Source organism: Nelusetta ayraudi, unplaced genomic scaffold (assembly GCF_046127955.1).
Source record: "Nelusetta ayraudi isolate G7.1 ecotype Tasmania unplaced genomic scaffold, CSIRO-AGI_Nayr_v1 ptg000022l, whole genome shotgun sequence".
NCBI classification, from domain to species: domain Eukaryota; kingdom Metazoa; phylum Chordata; class Actinopteri; order Tetraodontiformes; family Monacanthidae; genus Nelusetta; species Nelusetta ayraudi.
The window spans coordinates 3,641,314-3,657,426 of record NW_027466072.1 but is presented as its reverse complement, the minus strand read 5'-3'; the positions used below and the strand labels follow the sequence as shown (position 1 = coordinate 3,657,426).

At 44.3% G+C, this 16,113-nt stretch overlaps 1 protein-coding gene across 2 annotated transcripts in view; it reads right to left on the bottom strand.

Moving 5' to 3' along the window:
- cep55l (centrosomal protein 55 like) overlaps nt 1–16,113 on the bottom strand; it is a 44,974-nt gene that overhangs the window by 8,388 nt on the left and 20,473 nt on the right. Inside the window, exons 2-4 of one of the 2 annotated variants that reach the window (XM_076028140.1) lie at nt 1,642–1,662; nt 1,091–1,296; nt 592–699 (exon numbers count right to left, since the gene is read on the bottom strand). In XM_076028140.1, the coding sequence (XP_075884255.1) occupies nt 592–699; nt 1,091–1,279 (297 nt within the window). In that variant the 5' untranslated portion in view covers nt 1,280–1,296; nt 1,642–1,662. Of the gene's footprint in view, nt 1–591; nt 700–1,090; nt 1,297–1,641; nt 1,772–16,113 lie in introns of those variants that run through there. The other variant, XM_076028138.1, reaches the window with a different exon arrangement.

Here is a 16,113-nt window from a genome sequence, read left to right as displayed (position 1 = left end):
GCGGCCGCCGCTCACTCTTCACTCCCCTGGACAGAAGAGCGCTGCCTGGAGGCGCTGAGGCCTTCACGCTGGAGTTCTCCTGTGGCTTTATCTGCACTGGTCAGGGCAGCAGCGTCTCACAACAAACACGCTTTCATGTCGCAGCCGATGCCTGAGCGACCGTTGGCTTTGTGCATGCTTCATAATGTGTATGAGGTGCGGATGCTTGTCCGTCTCTCTGTGTCGGCCTCGTGATAAGCTGGCGACTCGCTCAGGGTGAGGGTAGCTGCACTGCCTTCAGAAACACATTTTGAAGCGCATTATTATCAAACTCGTTCTAAAGCTGTGGTGCAACCATAATAATATTTTCCCATTTTATGAATTTGCACAACTCCTGTTCCAACAACTATCCTCAACCTTTCTGTGACTCAGCTGTCAGCAATATTATCCCACTTCCTCTGGTAAGGTCCAGATAAAAGACTGACAGGCTGGACTACCTGCCGCATATTCAATGTCGGTACGGTGAGATTGAACAGTGGTCGTTTTCAGAGCGGGAATTAGTTAGCGGTGGAGTTCTCTCCCAGCCTAGATGTGCAGGCTGTGTGCACCAACCTCTCCTCCTCTGGCTGTCAGCTGCTGTCTCACTGTCTGCAGCTCCTGCTCTTTAACAAGCAGCTGCTGATTGTTTCTCTCCCGCAGCGTCTCTAGGGAAAGGATCCTCTGAAACGATCAAGACAGGAAAACAATATTCAACTTCGATGGAAAATAAGAGACACTGTCGGGAAACACAACTAATGCTAAATATATGGACACACGAAGAAGAAGAAGAAGAAGAAGAAGAAGAAGAAGAAGAAGAAGAAGAAGATTTTTGAAAAATAACATTTATTTGCCGCTCTCATTTCCATTCAAGCAATCAATCAATCAATCAAACTAAATAAATAAATAAATAAATAAATAAATTTCTTGTTGTTTTTTACACAAGCACGTCGCTAAAAAACAGTTCCCCCTCTGTCACTGCACACAATGCACTGTTAAAAGTCCACATGTCACAGAAAAGCTCCAAGTCCCCTGCCCTCCTGTAATCCACGTTCCGTGCAAACCCTCCACCCACCTCCAGCAGCTTGCTCTTGTCTGAGTCGGGTGGTTTGATGTGTCGTTTGGCCAGTTCATCTATCTTCCTCCGCAGGTGTGCGTTCTCCTTCCGGACTCTCTCCAGCTCGGCCTCAGCCTTGGGGGCAGAGCCGCTCGACTTGAACCCCAGGCGGCTGACGATGGTCTCTTTTGCACCCTTGGATGTCATGGTGTTCAGGTGGTGACCTGGACCCCCGTAAAGGAAAACGAAACAAACGAAATACATTCAGCAGTCCTGTTTAGTTTTGTTTTTCGAAAGCATATTTAACCGAGTCGATGGCTTGGTCGATGAAAGACATAAGTAGTTGTTTAGATTTCCTCCTAAATATCCTCATACGTTTTGACATTTAAAAAAAAAAAAAAAAAGTCGGCAGAGTGACTACAGGAAATAACACGACCACTGTCAACTGCCTGCGCCAAGTTTAAATTCTTAAAACTGTTACGCACTCTTGGTTAAAGGTTATATGTACTATGTATGTGACGTCACGACAGAGAGCAGAAGTTTAAATGAGATCAAAAGCTATTACTTACACAAGAACGTGAAATAAAAAAAAGGTTTCTTTATTTCCTCAGCAACCCACTTGTCACAACAACAGCGTTCGAACGGCCGTCTTCGTTTCCTGAACTTTGAATTAGAGCGCGGTGACGTCATTTCCGTAAGTTGGGCGGAGGCGCACCCGTTAATGCTGTACGGTGTGGTCCGATTCTTCGGAGCGGGCGAAAACGAACGCAAATTAACCTTAAATGAAAAAAAGAAGCATCGTGTCTAAGCGATAAACAACTAACTGGTGGATCATACGGGCAACTTGTTTTTAAAACTGCGCAGTAAAATGTCCCCTTTCCTCATTTTTGATCACCATAGAGTGACTCAAGTTTCGCGGCGGTGTGTCTTGTGTAGTAAATGAAGCGCACACACAAGTGTCGCCGAGTCAACGCGCAGCACATTGACGTACCAGGGATACAGAAGCTGTAAATGGACTTGATTTCCTATTTAAATCTAAAACGAAGAAGAAAAAACCCAACATATGCAATTTAAGATTTTTTTTTTTTTGCGTTTGATGTTCAACCATGACTCCAACAAATGTGTATTTTTTTTTAAAAAAAGCAGTAACATCTCAATATTGAATATTTCATCCTAGGATAAAAAAACAAAACAAAAACAAACAAACAAAATAGCAGCCCCACTGATATTTTTTGTGTGGATAGAAAAAGTTTGATCTTTTTTACTCAGACTGACAAACGTTACTAATAACCAAATAAACTAATAAAAAAAAATGCACACTCCAAAACTCTGGAAATAAAGATGTAAGAAGCAAGAAAAAAATACCAATGAAAGATTGCAAAAAACAAAAATAAAGGAACTTATTTAAAATGGCTATCGTAAGAACTCAGTAGCAACCTGATAGTAAAAAGAGCAAAAGAATTGAGACTAGCCTGGGAACGCCTTGGGGTCCTACCGGATGAGCTGGAGGAGGTGACTGGGGCCGGGGAGGTCTGGGCATCTCTGCTAAGGCTGCTGCCCCCGCGACCTGACCCCGGATAAGCGGTAGAAGAAGAAGAATTGAGACTATTTGATCTCTTTGGAGGTGCAAGATAGTGGCAGCCTGAAAACATTTGTGAAAACAGGAACCACACATGGAGAGAGGTTGGTTAATGATAATCTTTGGCTTTCTTTCCACTTTACTTCCCACAAGAAACCTGCATTCTCTTTGGCGCCAGTGATCTTGGACCAGTAACAGTGAGCAACACTTGGCCGACTGTTTTTGTATTTAATGAATAAAGAACTGAACCTGTAAATAAAAAGAAACCAGTTAAAAAGTTTTCTGTGAAAGAAAAATAAAGACTACTGAAGATCCTCAGCCTGCAAGGTTCAGTCTCCTGGACTAAAGCCAGCAATCAAACACAACAACTATTCATATCATTTTCAATCCGATTTGCTATCATGAATTAAAGATACAATCTGTGTCCTCTAGTTTGCTGGTTTGTGCAACAGCAGCATTTTTCCCTGCTACGATTTTTTGCTTCAGCTACAGCTCTTCAGTGACAAAATCCTGTACACTTACAAGATATTTCAGACAAGTTAAGCACCATCAACCAACGGAACAAGCACACTGACAGTGCTGGGCTCGTGGTCAACCGATGATGAGAGGACGGCGTCATCACCAGAAAGCCTCACAACCCTGTTTCTCAATAGCCGCCCTACAGCCGGGGGGTGTTTATGAGAAAGACGAATGGGTGAAACTCTGCTGAGAACCCCTGTTTTCACAAAAATACTGGACATGTGTCCATCACATAAATCTGCCAGAGCCTGTCAGTAAGAAAATTCAAAATAAGCCAGAGGATGCAATAAGAGGGAAGTCTCGAAGTTAAGATGTCTCCACCGCTTCAATTTTATCGTCATACTTATGCACAGCCTTTCTTCTAGGACTGCACTACTCTCTGCAAAGATCCTCTCCGTCGCTGGGATTACCTGCATGGTGGGTCAGTTTCTTTTTGATAATAAGCGATTTAAGCCGCTTTTGTAGCCAAGGTTTTAAAACCCGGCGCCAGTCCTGGGTGGAAAGTCTTCAAACATTGTCAAACAAAATGGCAACATGCGAGCCCGGTGTAGCGACATTCAACCTCCAATGGGCACTGAGCTCCACTATTAAGATGGACAATGCTGAGTGATGAAGTACAATACACAGAATACAGTTCATTTAATTTCAGCGTCACGTGTTGGCTGTTGTGATGGTTCTGAAGGCAAGCAGTAAGAGGAGACTCACATGTATTAGCATGATTAACAGTAACCAAGGCACTGCACAGCAAAACACAGGGGGCGCTGTGACATCACTTTCTGACATCCAGATAGCGTTAATGCTGTAATTGACCATATCCATTTTTGATTGACCTAATCCTTGAGGTCTAACAAGCAAACTATAGCACAGACATCCTGTGACGTCATGGTGGGGTCACTTATCCCTCCGTAATTGTACGCGATCTCATCTAACAAAGATGGGTAAAATGAACTGGTCTTGTTTGATTCAAAGCCAAATGTGTTCACTTGAGGCCTTTTAATGGCCGACCCTGTGAAGAAATGTGGGGTCAAAGGGCGTTCCAGGATTATTCCACAAAGGATTTTCTCCTTCCAGCGTTAAAAGAGAAGATGCCCTTAACTTTGCTCCCTGGAGCGGCGGAGACACGGGGAACACTTCTAGACGTGTTCCAAAGCCTACGAGACGGATGTCTTTTACATACTAAAATGAGGCAACGGCATCCAGCGGGCCATGTTCAGGCAGCCAATTAGAGGCCGCCGGAGACAACGGCGCGACAGGTTACGTGTCACCAATCGAGATACTTCGCAAAACCTATCAGAGGACACAAATTTGTCTCGACAGCGTGGCATTTTAAACATCTCCCCATTCCTCCGGTTGCCAGACTCAAAGTACGACCTCTGGGGCTTTCTCACCAGGAAGCTCCCGGTGAGCCATATCAGCACTGTCAGCAATGCTGCCTTCCGCCTTGCTGCTCTTCTGCTTCCCCAGCAGGCGGTGCTCTTATTTTCCGGGGCTGGCCGGCTCTAAACTGGGAGACAGAACGCGTCTGTCATGGCTCGTACCAGCGCTGAACCGTGACAGCAGAGTCCACAATTGATCAGGGAAAAAGAGATTCTGTGCCCCGTAGAGACTCCCAAACCAAATCTCCTCCTTTAAATCAGATCGGATGCAGCTGAAACTTTGTGACACTGAGTTGCAGTTGATAAACAGCAGCAATTTAGGCATTTCTCTCCTGTGCCTTTTACCCGTGACATAAAAAAAAAATGGTTAGGTGAGTTGGAGGTTTCATTCTATATTTTGTTTAGGAATAAAGCTGAGGCCACCCGTGGCCTTGAATAGGATTAAAGGTCTGCGGTTGTTGTCAATGAGCGCATATACTGACCAGCTGTCTAGCACCAGTGCTGGTTGGCTATCAACTTTTTTTTAAAAATTTGTCTGCAAAAAGAAAGCTGAGCCTTCGATTTCAATGTTGTTTTTGTTCCCACTTGTCTGTCGCTGAAATGCATTCTTCCTTGTTCTCTCTGACATTTCATAGCTATTAATACGTAATTTGCATCATTCAATTATTTCCTTCAGAGTATCTTTCACCAAAAATGCAGGTTGCCATGGTGTGTGAATGAGGCGGAAGTGAAAGCTTGCCTGGCATAGCAACAGTTACCATGGGTGATGGGCTTGGGCCAAAGATGACTTGGCGAAAGAAATTTCAGTAAGCTCAGTATTTATGACCGATACGCATGAAAAGATTCCACCGCATTTCAGTGACAGTAAATAACCATCTGATGTTAGCATTCAGTTCTGTGTTTTGTTTTTTTGTTAATGGTGCAAACTTCCAACCAAAAACATACCGGCTGCCTTACTCAGGCACAAGATGGCGACTGGACCCTTGTTATATGCATATATAAAACAACCGCTCTCAGGGTAGGAAAAGTAAGGAAGTGCTTTTATTTTACAGTAATTACACACTAACACCTTTGTGGGCAGTATATTAAGTCTTTGCCAAGTAATGATGCTAAATTTTAACACACTGCACCTTTAACTCAAACGATATCCCATTTTCTTTTACTCCTCCATTGCTTTGTTTTTCGACACCTCTATGACTTTACTGCCCGTAGGCACCGCTGCTAAATATTTCATCCGGCATCTGAGCACCTCTCCCATCGCGGAGAGATTATACAGCCTCTCTCCAGTCACTGGGATAAACACATTTATGAAGCTGCAGCCGCTGATGAAAATCCATCCTTTCCCTCCTCTCCCAACTGCCAGTACAAAGAAATTTGCTTTAGCACCACGCCAAGAAACCTTTGTGTTCACACTCGCTATAATTGCACCAGTTTCAAACCTCCTCGCGCCAATGACTAAGTTATTGCTCTTCACCCTCCAGAAAAGCTAAACCCAAAGACACTGCATATTGCAGCCCTCTCTGCCCACACCGGCGAGCCAGAGTGGCGGCAGGCGGAGCGAGCAGAAGCTAGAAAGATTGAGATGTGACTCAGAGCGCGAGTCCGCAATCTATAAACAGCCTAATAGATATTCCCGGGGCCCCTGTGTTCCCGAGGAGACAGAAAGCCTACTCGCAGCGTACTGAAAGCCTGATTAAATGTTCCACCCGATGACATTCTCAAAAGGCCGGCGTGACGTTTTGTGTTGCTGTTAAACGAACAGCTATTATTCCCTGAGTGTTCTAATTCTGCTCTGCAGAGATACTGCCCGCAAAGTGCAATGAATGAGCAGAGAAACTTTAACTTATCCCCAAAACTTTGCCAAGCAGATGGATTTCATCTCTGGTGTTAAATGGAGATGATTAATCCTGCACACCTCCAATCCACGATGCTTACAATTGGTTCGCAGGCTAATAACCAACAGAAAGCAACGAGGTTGCCAAACAAATCTGATTCATTGGCTTGTAATTGATCGAGGGTTCTCAAACTTAAAGGTCCATATCTGAGTTCTGGGATGGGATCAAATTTCTGCTGCGACTGATGGAAGGCAAGACAGGAGAAAATTCTTTCCGTAAAATGATCTTGTAACCAAAATAAATTGTTCCCTTGGAAACAGGAAAAGCTCCAATGTTTGATACAAATGTGCGCTTGGTTTAAAAAGACATTCTTGACACAATTCTTGACTTGACTACTTGACTAATGCCAGTACTTCTCATGCCTTTTCACACAGCACATTTCACAAACTGAACTCATAGTGCAACACACAGTTCCAGAGAACTGTTACAAAAGCTGCAGTAGCCAAAAACCACAGACTTAATGTTACCTTGTTTAAAGGTTTGGCAAGTCACCTTTCGCACCAATGAGCAAGGCTACACCATGACCCAAGAGGTTTAAAATCAAATGACTTGACTTGAGCCACCAGCGTCTTGGAGCGTTCTGCCTTTACATTCGCACCCCATTCATCTTCATGCCTGCGTTTTGTTCAGACTCTGGCGCTTTGGCTCACTGTTAATGATGAAGAGTAAAGGATGCAGACAGCAGCTAAAAGGCGCGCTTGCAGCCAAGCGAGGCCATCAGAAGACGTTTGCACGACTGGCCTCTCTGTTGGCGCCGTGAAGGCCTGCTGAGCCGGCGGCGCCCTCCTCTGACGCAAATTGGAGCAAAAAACCTCCAGATCTGAGCGAAGACAAAAGTGAGATTATATTTTTTAATTCCTACCAACGAGGTCACGGGTCATTTCCAAGCACTTTATTATATTATATTCTGTTACAACCTCTTTTGTGTAAAGCTCTTTCTTTGTATTCGTTTCAGACGATTGAACCTCCAAGGGCGTCGCACCTGAAAGGTGAACCTGTTCTTCTTCAGCGTAAAATCTGTTCTCCCTTCCTGCCTTTTTTGTTTAAAGTTTTGATCTTGTATAACGTGAATGGCAATCTGACTGTGGAACTCTTTGAGGCAAAGTTTTAGTTCCGTTAAGAAGATGAAAGATTATTGCCACAGTCTCGGGCTTTAAGCGGCCAACGTCATTAGCGTAAAGAGCGTTTGCGTACTGCAGGACGCGTCCTTCTCTTCCTTCCTGCCTCAATTGCCAGAGCCTCAAAGGGTCTTCTCTCTCCCACGCCGCTGCGGAGCTTTTGTACAATGGTCATGACCACAAGTGACAGAGATCGATGGAGTCTGACGATGCTGTGAGAGGCGGCGGGCTAACGTGTTTACAAAAGCAATGCTGTGGTCAGGCCCGATTTTGGTCAAAACTTGCAGGGAAAGAACTAACAAAAAAAAAAAAAAAGGAATTTCAAATGAAACTTGCTTTTAGGTCGGTCCAGATATTCAGACCAGCTCGACTGACAATATAAAGGGGGCACAGATTGACTCTTCAAGAAGTTTAAAGTGCCTGCAGACTAATCGCAGCAGCCCTGCATGAGATCAAATGGACTGCTACGCTCGCGCCGACACAATGCTCCATCTATATGCACCGTGGTTTTCACATCTTATGGTGAGCATGTTTGAGATCAGAGGGCCAAACATCTGAAGCTTTTTTTTTTTTGTCTTGTGCATGCTGCATTTAGATCAGTGCGAGAAAGCCCTTTAAAAAGTCCAGTCGTCTCACTTTGGGAATCACAGCAAATCAAGAAACTGTACCAACTGAGTGAGCTGAAGATTAGTCCATCTGTGCTGTTTTCCATATTGCCTGCTTCCTAGCTAGCAACTTATTCTTAGCAATGTTAGCTAGTATGCTAACACACTTATGCGACGTCATACTGCATGATGAACATTATAGACCTCTCTTATCTTTTTAAGTGGGACACCTTGCAGAATCGCTGGTTGCCAAATACTTATTTGGTGCACTGAAGGCGAACAGCTCTCTCTCTCTCTCTCTCTTTCTTTCTTTTACTGTGTCACTTCCTTTTCCAGGTGTGTTTCTCCTCACTTCTCGTAGCACTGAGTAGCTGTTTGTCATTCAAAACATTGCAGTAAAACTCTGAACAGGATTGCTCAAAGTCGAGACTGATCAAGAGCCTCAGACATTTTTGTTTGCTGCTGAAAATAATCCCAATTCATAGCCTACTCTACGCAAGCTAAGCAGTTGTCAATGGGTTGACAACTGCGTAGATTGCGTTTTTGAATGGGATTCAAAAACATAGATTACGTATTTGAATCTACATTTAAAAACGTAGATTACGGTTTTTAATGTAGAACGTTTGAACTCAGAAATATGGGACAAACCCCGTCCTGTATCGATTCAAAACGGGACCCACCATTTCATTGTCAAATACGGGACAATTCTGTATGTTAATGGACGGTTGGCAGCTGCCGCAGTAGCCTACGAGCATGCTACCTAACTAGCGGAGCTAGCACTCTTGTGTCATTAAACACCTTCTGCTACGTCACCAATGTGGCATTCCAGATTTTCACACCGTCTTCAGTGGGAACACGCTTTGTATACTTCTATGCTTAAGCACTCAGTACAGTGGTGTAATTTGGGACACACCACTGGCACTGTAATATTAGCTAATCCTGCAGAGACTGAACTATGCCTCGCACTTCAGTCGGAAGAACGCGGCGCCAAACAACAAATTTATGAAGACATTCCTTCCCAAACAATGAGGATTGTTTATCTCCACTCATTATTCTGCTTGCTGTCCCCTGTTCCATTATTGTATCCTTGGTCGGCGTGAAATTATCCTTACAGCGTTTGTCTCACCTGCATAATGCGACTAATCTCCATCCTGACTGAATCCAGAATGGGTTTATCGGATTCTTTTTTCCATTGACAGGGCAGCGCTGAGAATGTAGCCTCATTACAGTTAGAAAACAACAAGAAAAATATTGTGCAAGGAAGGTAAAATAGGTCAATTTGGAAACAAGTGGGCAAAAACAGGCGATGAAAGTGAGCTTTAAATTGGCAATCCACGATTATCATCATTGCCAGATTTAAAACTGTATGTGAGGCTGTGGTGGTTCACAACACATGCAGAGTCCTTTTGCCCTACCATTGTTACCAAGATGCAACAGAAGACAAACTACAGTAACTTCAGAAATTACAGCAAATAGCATGAAACAAACTAAATGCTCTAAATGAATGCTGACTTTAGCTAAAAAAAACAAACAAACAAAAAAACAACAACTCTGTTACCATGTTGTGCTTCCAAGGCGACAGCAATCAGTGTCGGACCTGAATCTGACACAGAACTGTGCTGCACTCTTCTTCTGCGGCACTCAGGGATGTTGGCTCCCTTTGATACACTTAAAACTTGGGGTCAAGAGTTCACCGACGCAGTAGCTCGACTACAACAAACTGTTCTTCAAAGACTTCAGAGTAGTTAATAGGCGTTATCGTGTGTGTTTGAGGCCATGAACTGAGAATGTTAGTCGCTTGTGCCAGCAGCCAAGAGGTCCAAGGAGCAAGCGGTAAGCCACAAAGACACGGAAATGGAGGCAAGGGGTGCTGTCAGGACAGCCCACTCTGGGAAAACAGGAGGCACTCCGTGTGATAAAAAAAATAAAAAATTCCCACGTTGACTCATTACAACTTATATAAGAAAACTTACATAATCCCAAAGCCATCCTTTATGAGGAGGTGGCATTGGGTTATACGTGGCCAGAGGAGTTTTTGTAACGGGCTGACGGGAAGGTGAAGCGTCAAAGCGTCACGGTGCTAAAGATTCAGAGAAAGCCTTGACTGCAGCAGATGTCATTGTGCTGTTTCATACACCGCATGGTTTGAATCACCGGGAATGAATCATTATTCGCCGTGATTGTACAGCAGCCTGTCGACAACACGCCACCCCCCCCCCGGCACCTGCTTCTACTAAAATTCAGCTGTTACTTTTAAAGAGTGGTATTAAATAAACAGACCAAATTGAGCCGTAGCGAATATTACACTTTAATTCATCACGTTTAACACACACACACACACACACACACACACATTCAATAATTTCCTATACCCACTCCTGCTTCACTCGAGGTCAATGTGGGATATCCCTGCTGTCTTTGGGCTTGTCCAGGGTCACAACCTGGACAAGTGGCCAGTATATCTCAGGGCCACATACAAAGACAACTCAGAACACAGAGAGAACACACGCAGACACAGGAAAAACTGCAAAGTCCGCACAGAAAGACCCCACCAACACCAAGGGGGTCAAACCTTCTTGCTTTCCACTGTCGCCCAACACACACATGACATGAGTGAACAATAAATACTGGATGAATTTCTCACTTGTACCAACTGCTGTCTTTCCTTAACGTGCTTGAAATGCTATGAGCCGGCCCCACAAAGCGATTGCCTCGGTTTTGCGTCAGAAAATCCAAATAGGGGTGAAAAAACGCGTCCTATCGACGGATCTGTGCAAAATGACAACCTCTTCAAATCAAATATGCCTCAGCAGAAATAGCACCTAATCCACAAAGACTTTGCATTGACTTCTGTACGTAGTTTGACAAAACCAGCTTGTGTTTCTGGCGTCAGAGCGGACTCTCTCCTCTCTGAAGAGCAGTGCACTGCTGTATTTCTGGGCGTTTTTTTGCCTGTGTATACTTCGGGCGGCAATTACGGGCGCAGCGTCATTGCAGGAAACGCCATCATTTACCATTGCACTCCATTCTTTGTGGATCTGGCCCTAAAAAAAACAAATACTGTGTATGAGCAGAACACATCTGGCTGTGTATTCCACTGTGCACAATTCACCACAAAAGCTGTGCAGCCAGTGTTTTTTCCTGCAGTCATAGAAAAAGCTATAAAGGCCTCACAATAATGGGAAAAAAGCTTAGGTATGTATTTCCTACCATTTGGCCTTGTCCATCCAAGATACTCATAATCTTGGCCAACATAATGGCATTTTTCTGTCTAGTAAACATGCAACCTTACCAGAAAAAGACTGCTTCCTCCTACGCTGGGTTTAATGAAGAGAGGACACAAAGATGAGGGACAGAAGCTGATGCAAGCATGTAGTAAAAGGACGGATTTTCGTCATATCTGGGAACGTTAACAAGACCAAAGGCTGACATATAGGGAACATTCTAGCTTTGATGCAAAGAAGTCAACGCACGTTTAGCCTGCATCTGACAGAGACTTCTGAAATTTATCAGAACTTACAAAAATTTTGAAATGGTGTAAAAATGTTGTTGGGTACATCCTGCAGGTATTAAAGGAAATGAGAGTGCAGACAAAATAGGGAAAGCATCGACTAAAATGAAGGATATTCTACAAAGGCCTCTTGGTAAAGGAGAAAATAACACTAAATATAAAAAGAAAAGAAATACATGGCAGAACAGAGGGTATAAAGACAAGAATGGAATTATTCAAAAATGAAAGCATAATAATTAGAGAGAACAAAAGGTAGGAGAAACTATTAAAGAGAATTTGATTTAATTCATAGGATTAAATAAAACATTTTGGGGAAAAGTAAGGAAAAAGTCAATATTCAGAATGTAGATATCCAGAGTGTCAAATATACACTATTACAATGTAATAAGTAAAGAGAAGATAGAGTATAGTATTAGATTTAAAAGAAAGGATATCTAAAGGGCATTTTATAGTCTTGTTTAAAGTAACGATGGAATAGAGCTCACGTTGCATACCGCAACACTTAAACAAAGAACACTGATAAAGTGATTTCAATCTCCCACCTCGTCCCTCCCTGACACAATGGTTGAAATGTCTTTGTATAAGCAAAAAAAAAAAAAAAAGCTGAATTTTTTTTGGTTGTTGACATTGTTCCATTTAAGGGCAGTAGTCTGAACTCCTCGAGAACCTGGCCAAATATAGTCTGGTGCATATTTAACAAATGCAGCAAAAGCAAAATACAACCATGTGTCTTTTGAGGTCGACACAAATTTGGCTGGTCGGTCACGTTGGCTCATCAGCGAACACTTCAAACAAGATCAAATTAACATAACCTCCTCAATAATCTTGGTCGCCACTCTTTCAAGCAATTTGAACATGAAGTGGATGATGTGACTCTTCAAGGGGAATTCAAGTGAGAGGCTGGAGACTCAGAAATGCTCTTGTGCAATACGGGACCTTTGCTAAGCAGGCGGCTCACAGAGCTGCAGTCAGACTGTAAAATCTGGCAGGCGACGCGTCCCAGCTGAGCGCCGTCGCTGCTGCTCGAGTGCGGCATATGCGCACGCCGACTGGCGGAGCCGTCGTCCCGCTGGCAGCCACATCAGATCCGGCTGGCAGGGGTTGGCGCTCGGGTGCGCACGTGTACCCGAGATCCACAAGCAATTTCACATCCCATCTGATGTCAGTCAGACGCGAGTCACGACCCGATTTTGTGAAAAATGACTGGAAGGGCTGGCGTGTACGTCCCACTGGAGACACAAACAAAGTGCAATTATGCCTTTGTCTGCCCAGTCCGCATTGTGTGACACCAGTGCGGATTTGCCTCCCAACTTACCATGGGCCCAATTTTTGGGGGCGAAGGTGTGTTTTGCTCTTTTTAAACAACACATGAAGCGCCTTAAAAAAGTTTGTTTCCTTGCATGCAATAGTTTTTGCTGGAAAAGAACCAAAATGCTTCTACCTCTAGTGCTGCATACATCCCAGACTTATTGAGAATATGATGCGTAACTTGGGTACATTCCTGATGTATTCCTACCTTGTTGAGAGTCCTGTTTTAATCGCAAAATGTACCTCAGATGGACCAAATCGGGCATGTACGCGCACTCCACGCTCCAGCCTTGGGCCGATCTAAAAAAAGGTGGTCAGATCGATGATAGCGACAGAAACCCCACAAGGCGGTGGTGGTTCTCATGTAGCTGCGAGTGTGATCGCTGCACGGCTTCCAGCAGTGACGCTTCAAAGCTGCTGTCCGCCCACGTGGCCTCGGTCCCTATAGCCCACAAGGAAAGTACATAACTTGGTGGGACGTAACCTCAAACAATAGTTAGAATGATGCTGAACCAGCCTGGTTTCCACACGTCCGTGGGCACATTTTAAAAATACATGACCGGAAGTGGCGACGACAACGGCAGGCAGTCATGAATGTGAACTGACTGTCGAGTCGAGTTAATTCTGAACATTACACAGGGATGTAAAAATGTATCAAATGCATGCATGCCCCGATGTAACGGACGTGTTGCTGGCACGGGTCTTGTGTCCTCGTCCCACCCAGAGCAGACCAAAAAGTGCTGTTTGTTACACGACAACATTAATAGCTGGGCATTGAATTGAATTGTGCGCTCCTCTTTCTTCTGCCACGCCTGCTGGCTGGTCCCAGTGTCTACCTGATACGTTGGTGTGAAGTGATGTGTCAAGAACAATCTGCAAGAAAATAATGTCACACCAGTGCGGGGATCAAATCATTTTTCTATTTCAAAACCATTTAACTTACAAAACCATTCCACTGTCCACCAGCCAGACCCCAAAACAACAGTCTGGCGTGCTCGAATTTCCAGAGCAAAAAGCTCCACGGGTGAACGCTTCAAAAACACAGCTAACATAGCTAATCGCAAAGTGATTTTTTCCTTCCGTTTCTGACACCCTTTAATGTCTTCCTTTGGATTTAAACCACACATTTCTTTTAACCAGCCTCCTTTAATTGGGTGACGGGGAGAACGATTCGGGAAGCTGTCAAGAGTCTCCAGCGGGTTAAGTGTCTAATTATAGTGAGCGCGGTGCACGAGCCCTGTGGTGAGCGGCGCCTGACACGTTTGACACGACAAGTGAAATAACTTTGAGGTGAAGTCGAGAGCTGCGGAGTCGCTACCCGTTAGCGGAGAAGAATACGCACGGTGAACAGGCTGTTAAATAGCTCCTTCCAGCGTGCGCCGGCGCTGCCTTTGATCTGCCAAAATCAGCGTTAGCGCCTCAGCGAGATGACGTGTTCGTCATTAACGTGCGCCCTCCCCCTCAGCGGAGAGCGCCATCCACCTGGTGTCGCCGGCGCCGCGCTCCTCATCAACCTTGAATCCTTCTCAGCTTCCTTCGCCATCAATTATATTTCCCACTCCGCCGAAGCTGAACCGCGCCGCCGGGGTAAAGAATTCACAAGACAGATGAATGTTGCCGTGGTTCACGGCACCGTGTTTTTTCCCTCCTCTCTCTTCTTCCCCCCCTTGCGGTTACCAAATCCGATATGTGTCGAGCCTAATGGACCTGATTTCACTTAGCAAATGTGGTGATATTTCCTGTCAGGCCCTGGCTGAGTGGCTCGCTCCCGCCGCCAGGGGGTAATTCAGCAGGGGGGAGGGCGGAGAGGAAGAGGTGACCTTCCTCCTCGGGATGACGGAAATGAAGCGGCGATCGATCAGCGGAACCCGGTTGTGTCTCTCGCCGACCCGGTGGCTTTTGTTTTGATTGCTTCGGCCAAAACGAATGGAATCCCTTGCGTGAGTCTTTCAAGAGGCCATTACAAACCGACTGGGAGTGTACCGGTAATTTAGCAGTGTGATTGAAATTGAAAAAAAAAAAAAAAAAAAAAAAAAAAAAGTTCTGCACTCATCTATCTGGCTTGGCTTTGATTTGCATTTTTTTTCCTTCCTGCAAAAGTAATTTAAAAGTGAAATCATCTACACTGTGCGCAAATAAAAATGTGCAATTATTTTCCGTGAAATCTTTTCCTTAAAATGTGTATTCCCTTTGGAAAATACATTTCTGTCCCATATTATCGAAAATGTGACTCTTTTCTGTTTTTCTCACATGAATTCACATTGTCCAGCATCCAGCTGTGTGAGTCCGCCCTTTGTGATGTCACAAAGTACACTGCTACCTCACTGGAACCTCTCCCAGGTTAGTGAGAGCGTAAACACGGCTGATTGCGGCTGTAATGTGGTACCTTCCACTAGTTTAAAGGGCTTCTGTCAAATCAGCTCGCAATCTGTGTTTTTAATGAGGCAGCGGAAGTTGCTAATCATATTTGTCGAATCGTCAGTCATGACAGCAGAAGCATTCGTCAACACCGTGTTTAGTCCGTGTGGTCTGTGGGACGATATACTGTGTGTCCTGCTGCAGAAAGGCCAGAATCAATGCAGAGACATTCAGACTCTTAACAGGCGTGTCCTTGCTACCAGCTTCCTTTTCAACCTGTCATCGCTCTGGCTCAAACTCCTGCCAAACCTTTCAACACACTCTCTGAGCCCACCCGTGAATTTGTCTGTGAAAATAACCAGAAAAAGTGAAAATTTGTTTCTTTTTTTTCGCGCTTTTTTTTTTTTTTTTTTCAAAGATGGAATTGGGAGGGAGGAAGAACTAAGGCAGGTGCCTGAAGGGAGTCACATTCGGTTTAAATTGAAGATTAAGCTCACCAGACTTAAAGCAAGCAAAGCACATCTAATATGTCAAATGGTTGCTGGGGGTGCCAGCTTTGCTTTTATTCCTGGCAGCCACCAGGGTGGCACTGGATTATTTAGAAAATCAGTCACAGGAATGAAAGGAAAAGAAAAAAAAACATTACACATCTATGTGTCTTCAATTCCACTCTACTAAAAAGCTGGTGAGACTTTCAATATAATTCGTTTTTCTATCACCAAACTGTTCAAAAAAATAAAATTGTGAATTTTACACAAATTAAAGAAGCCGT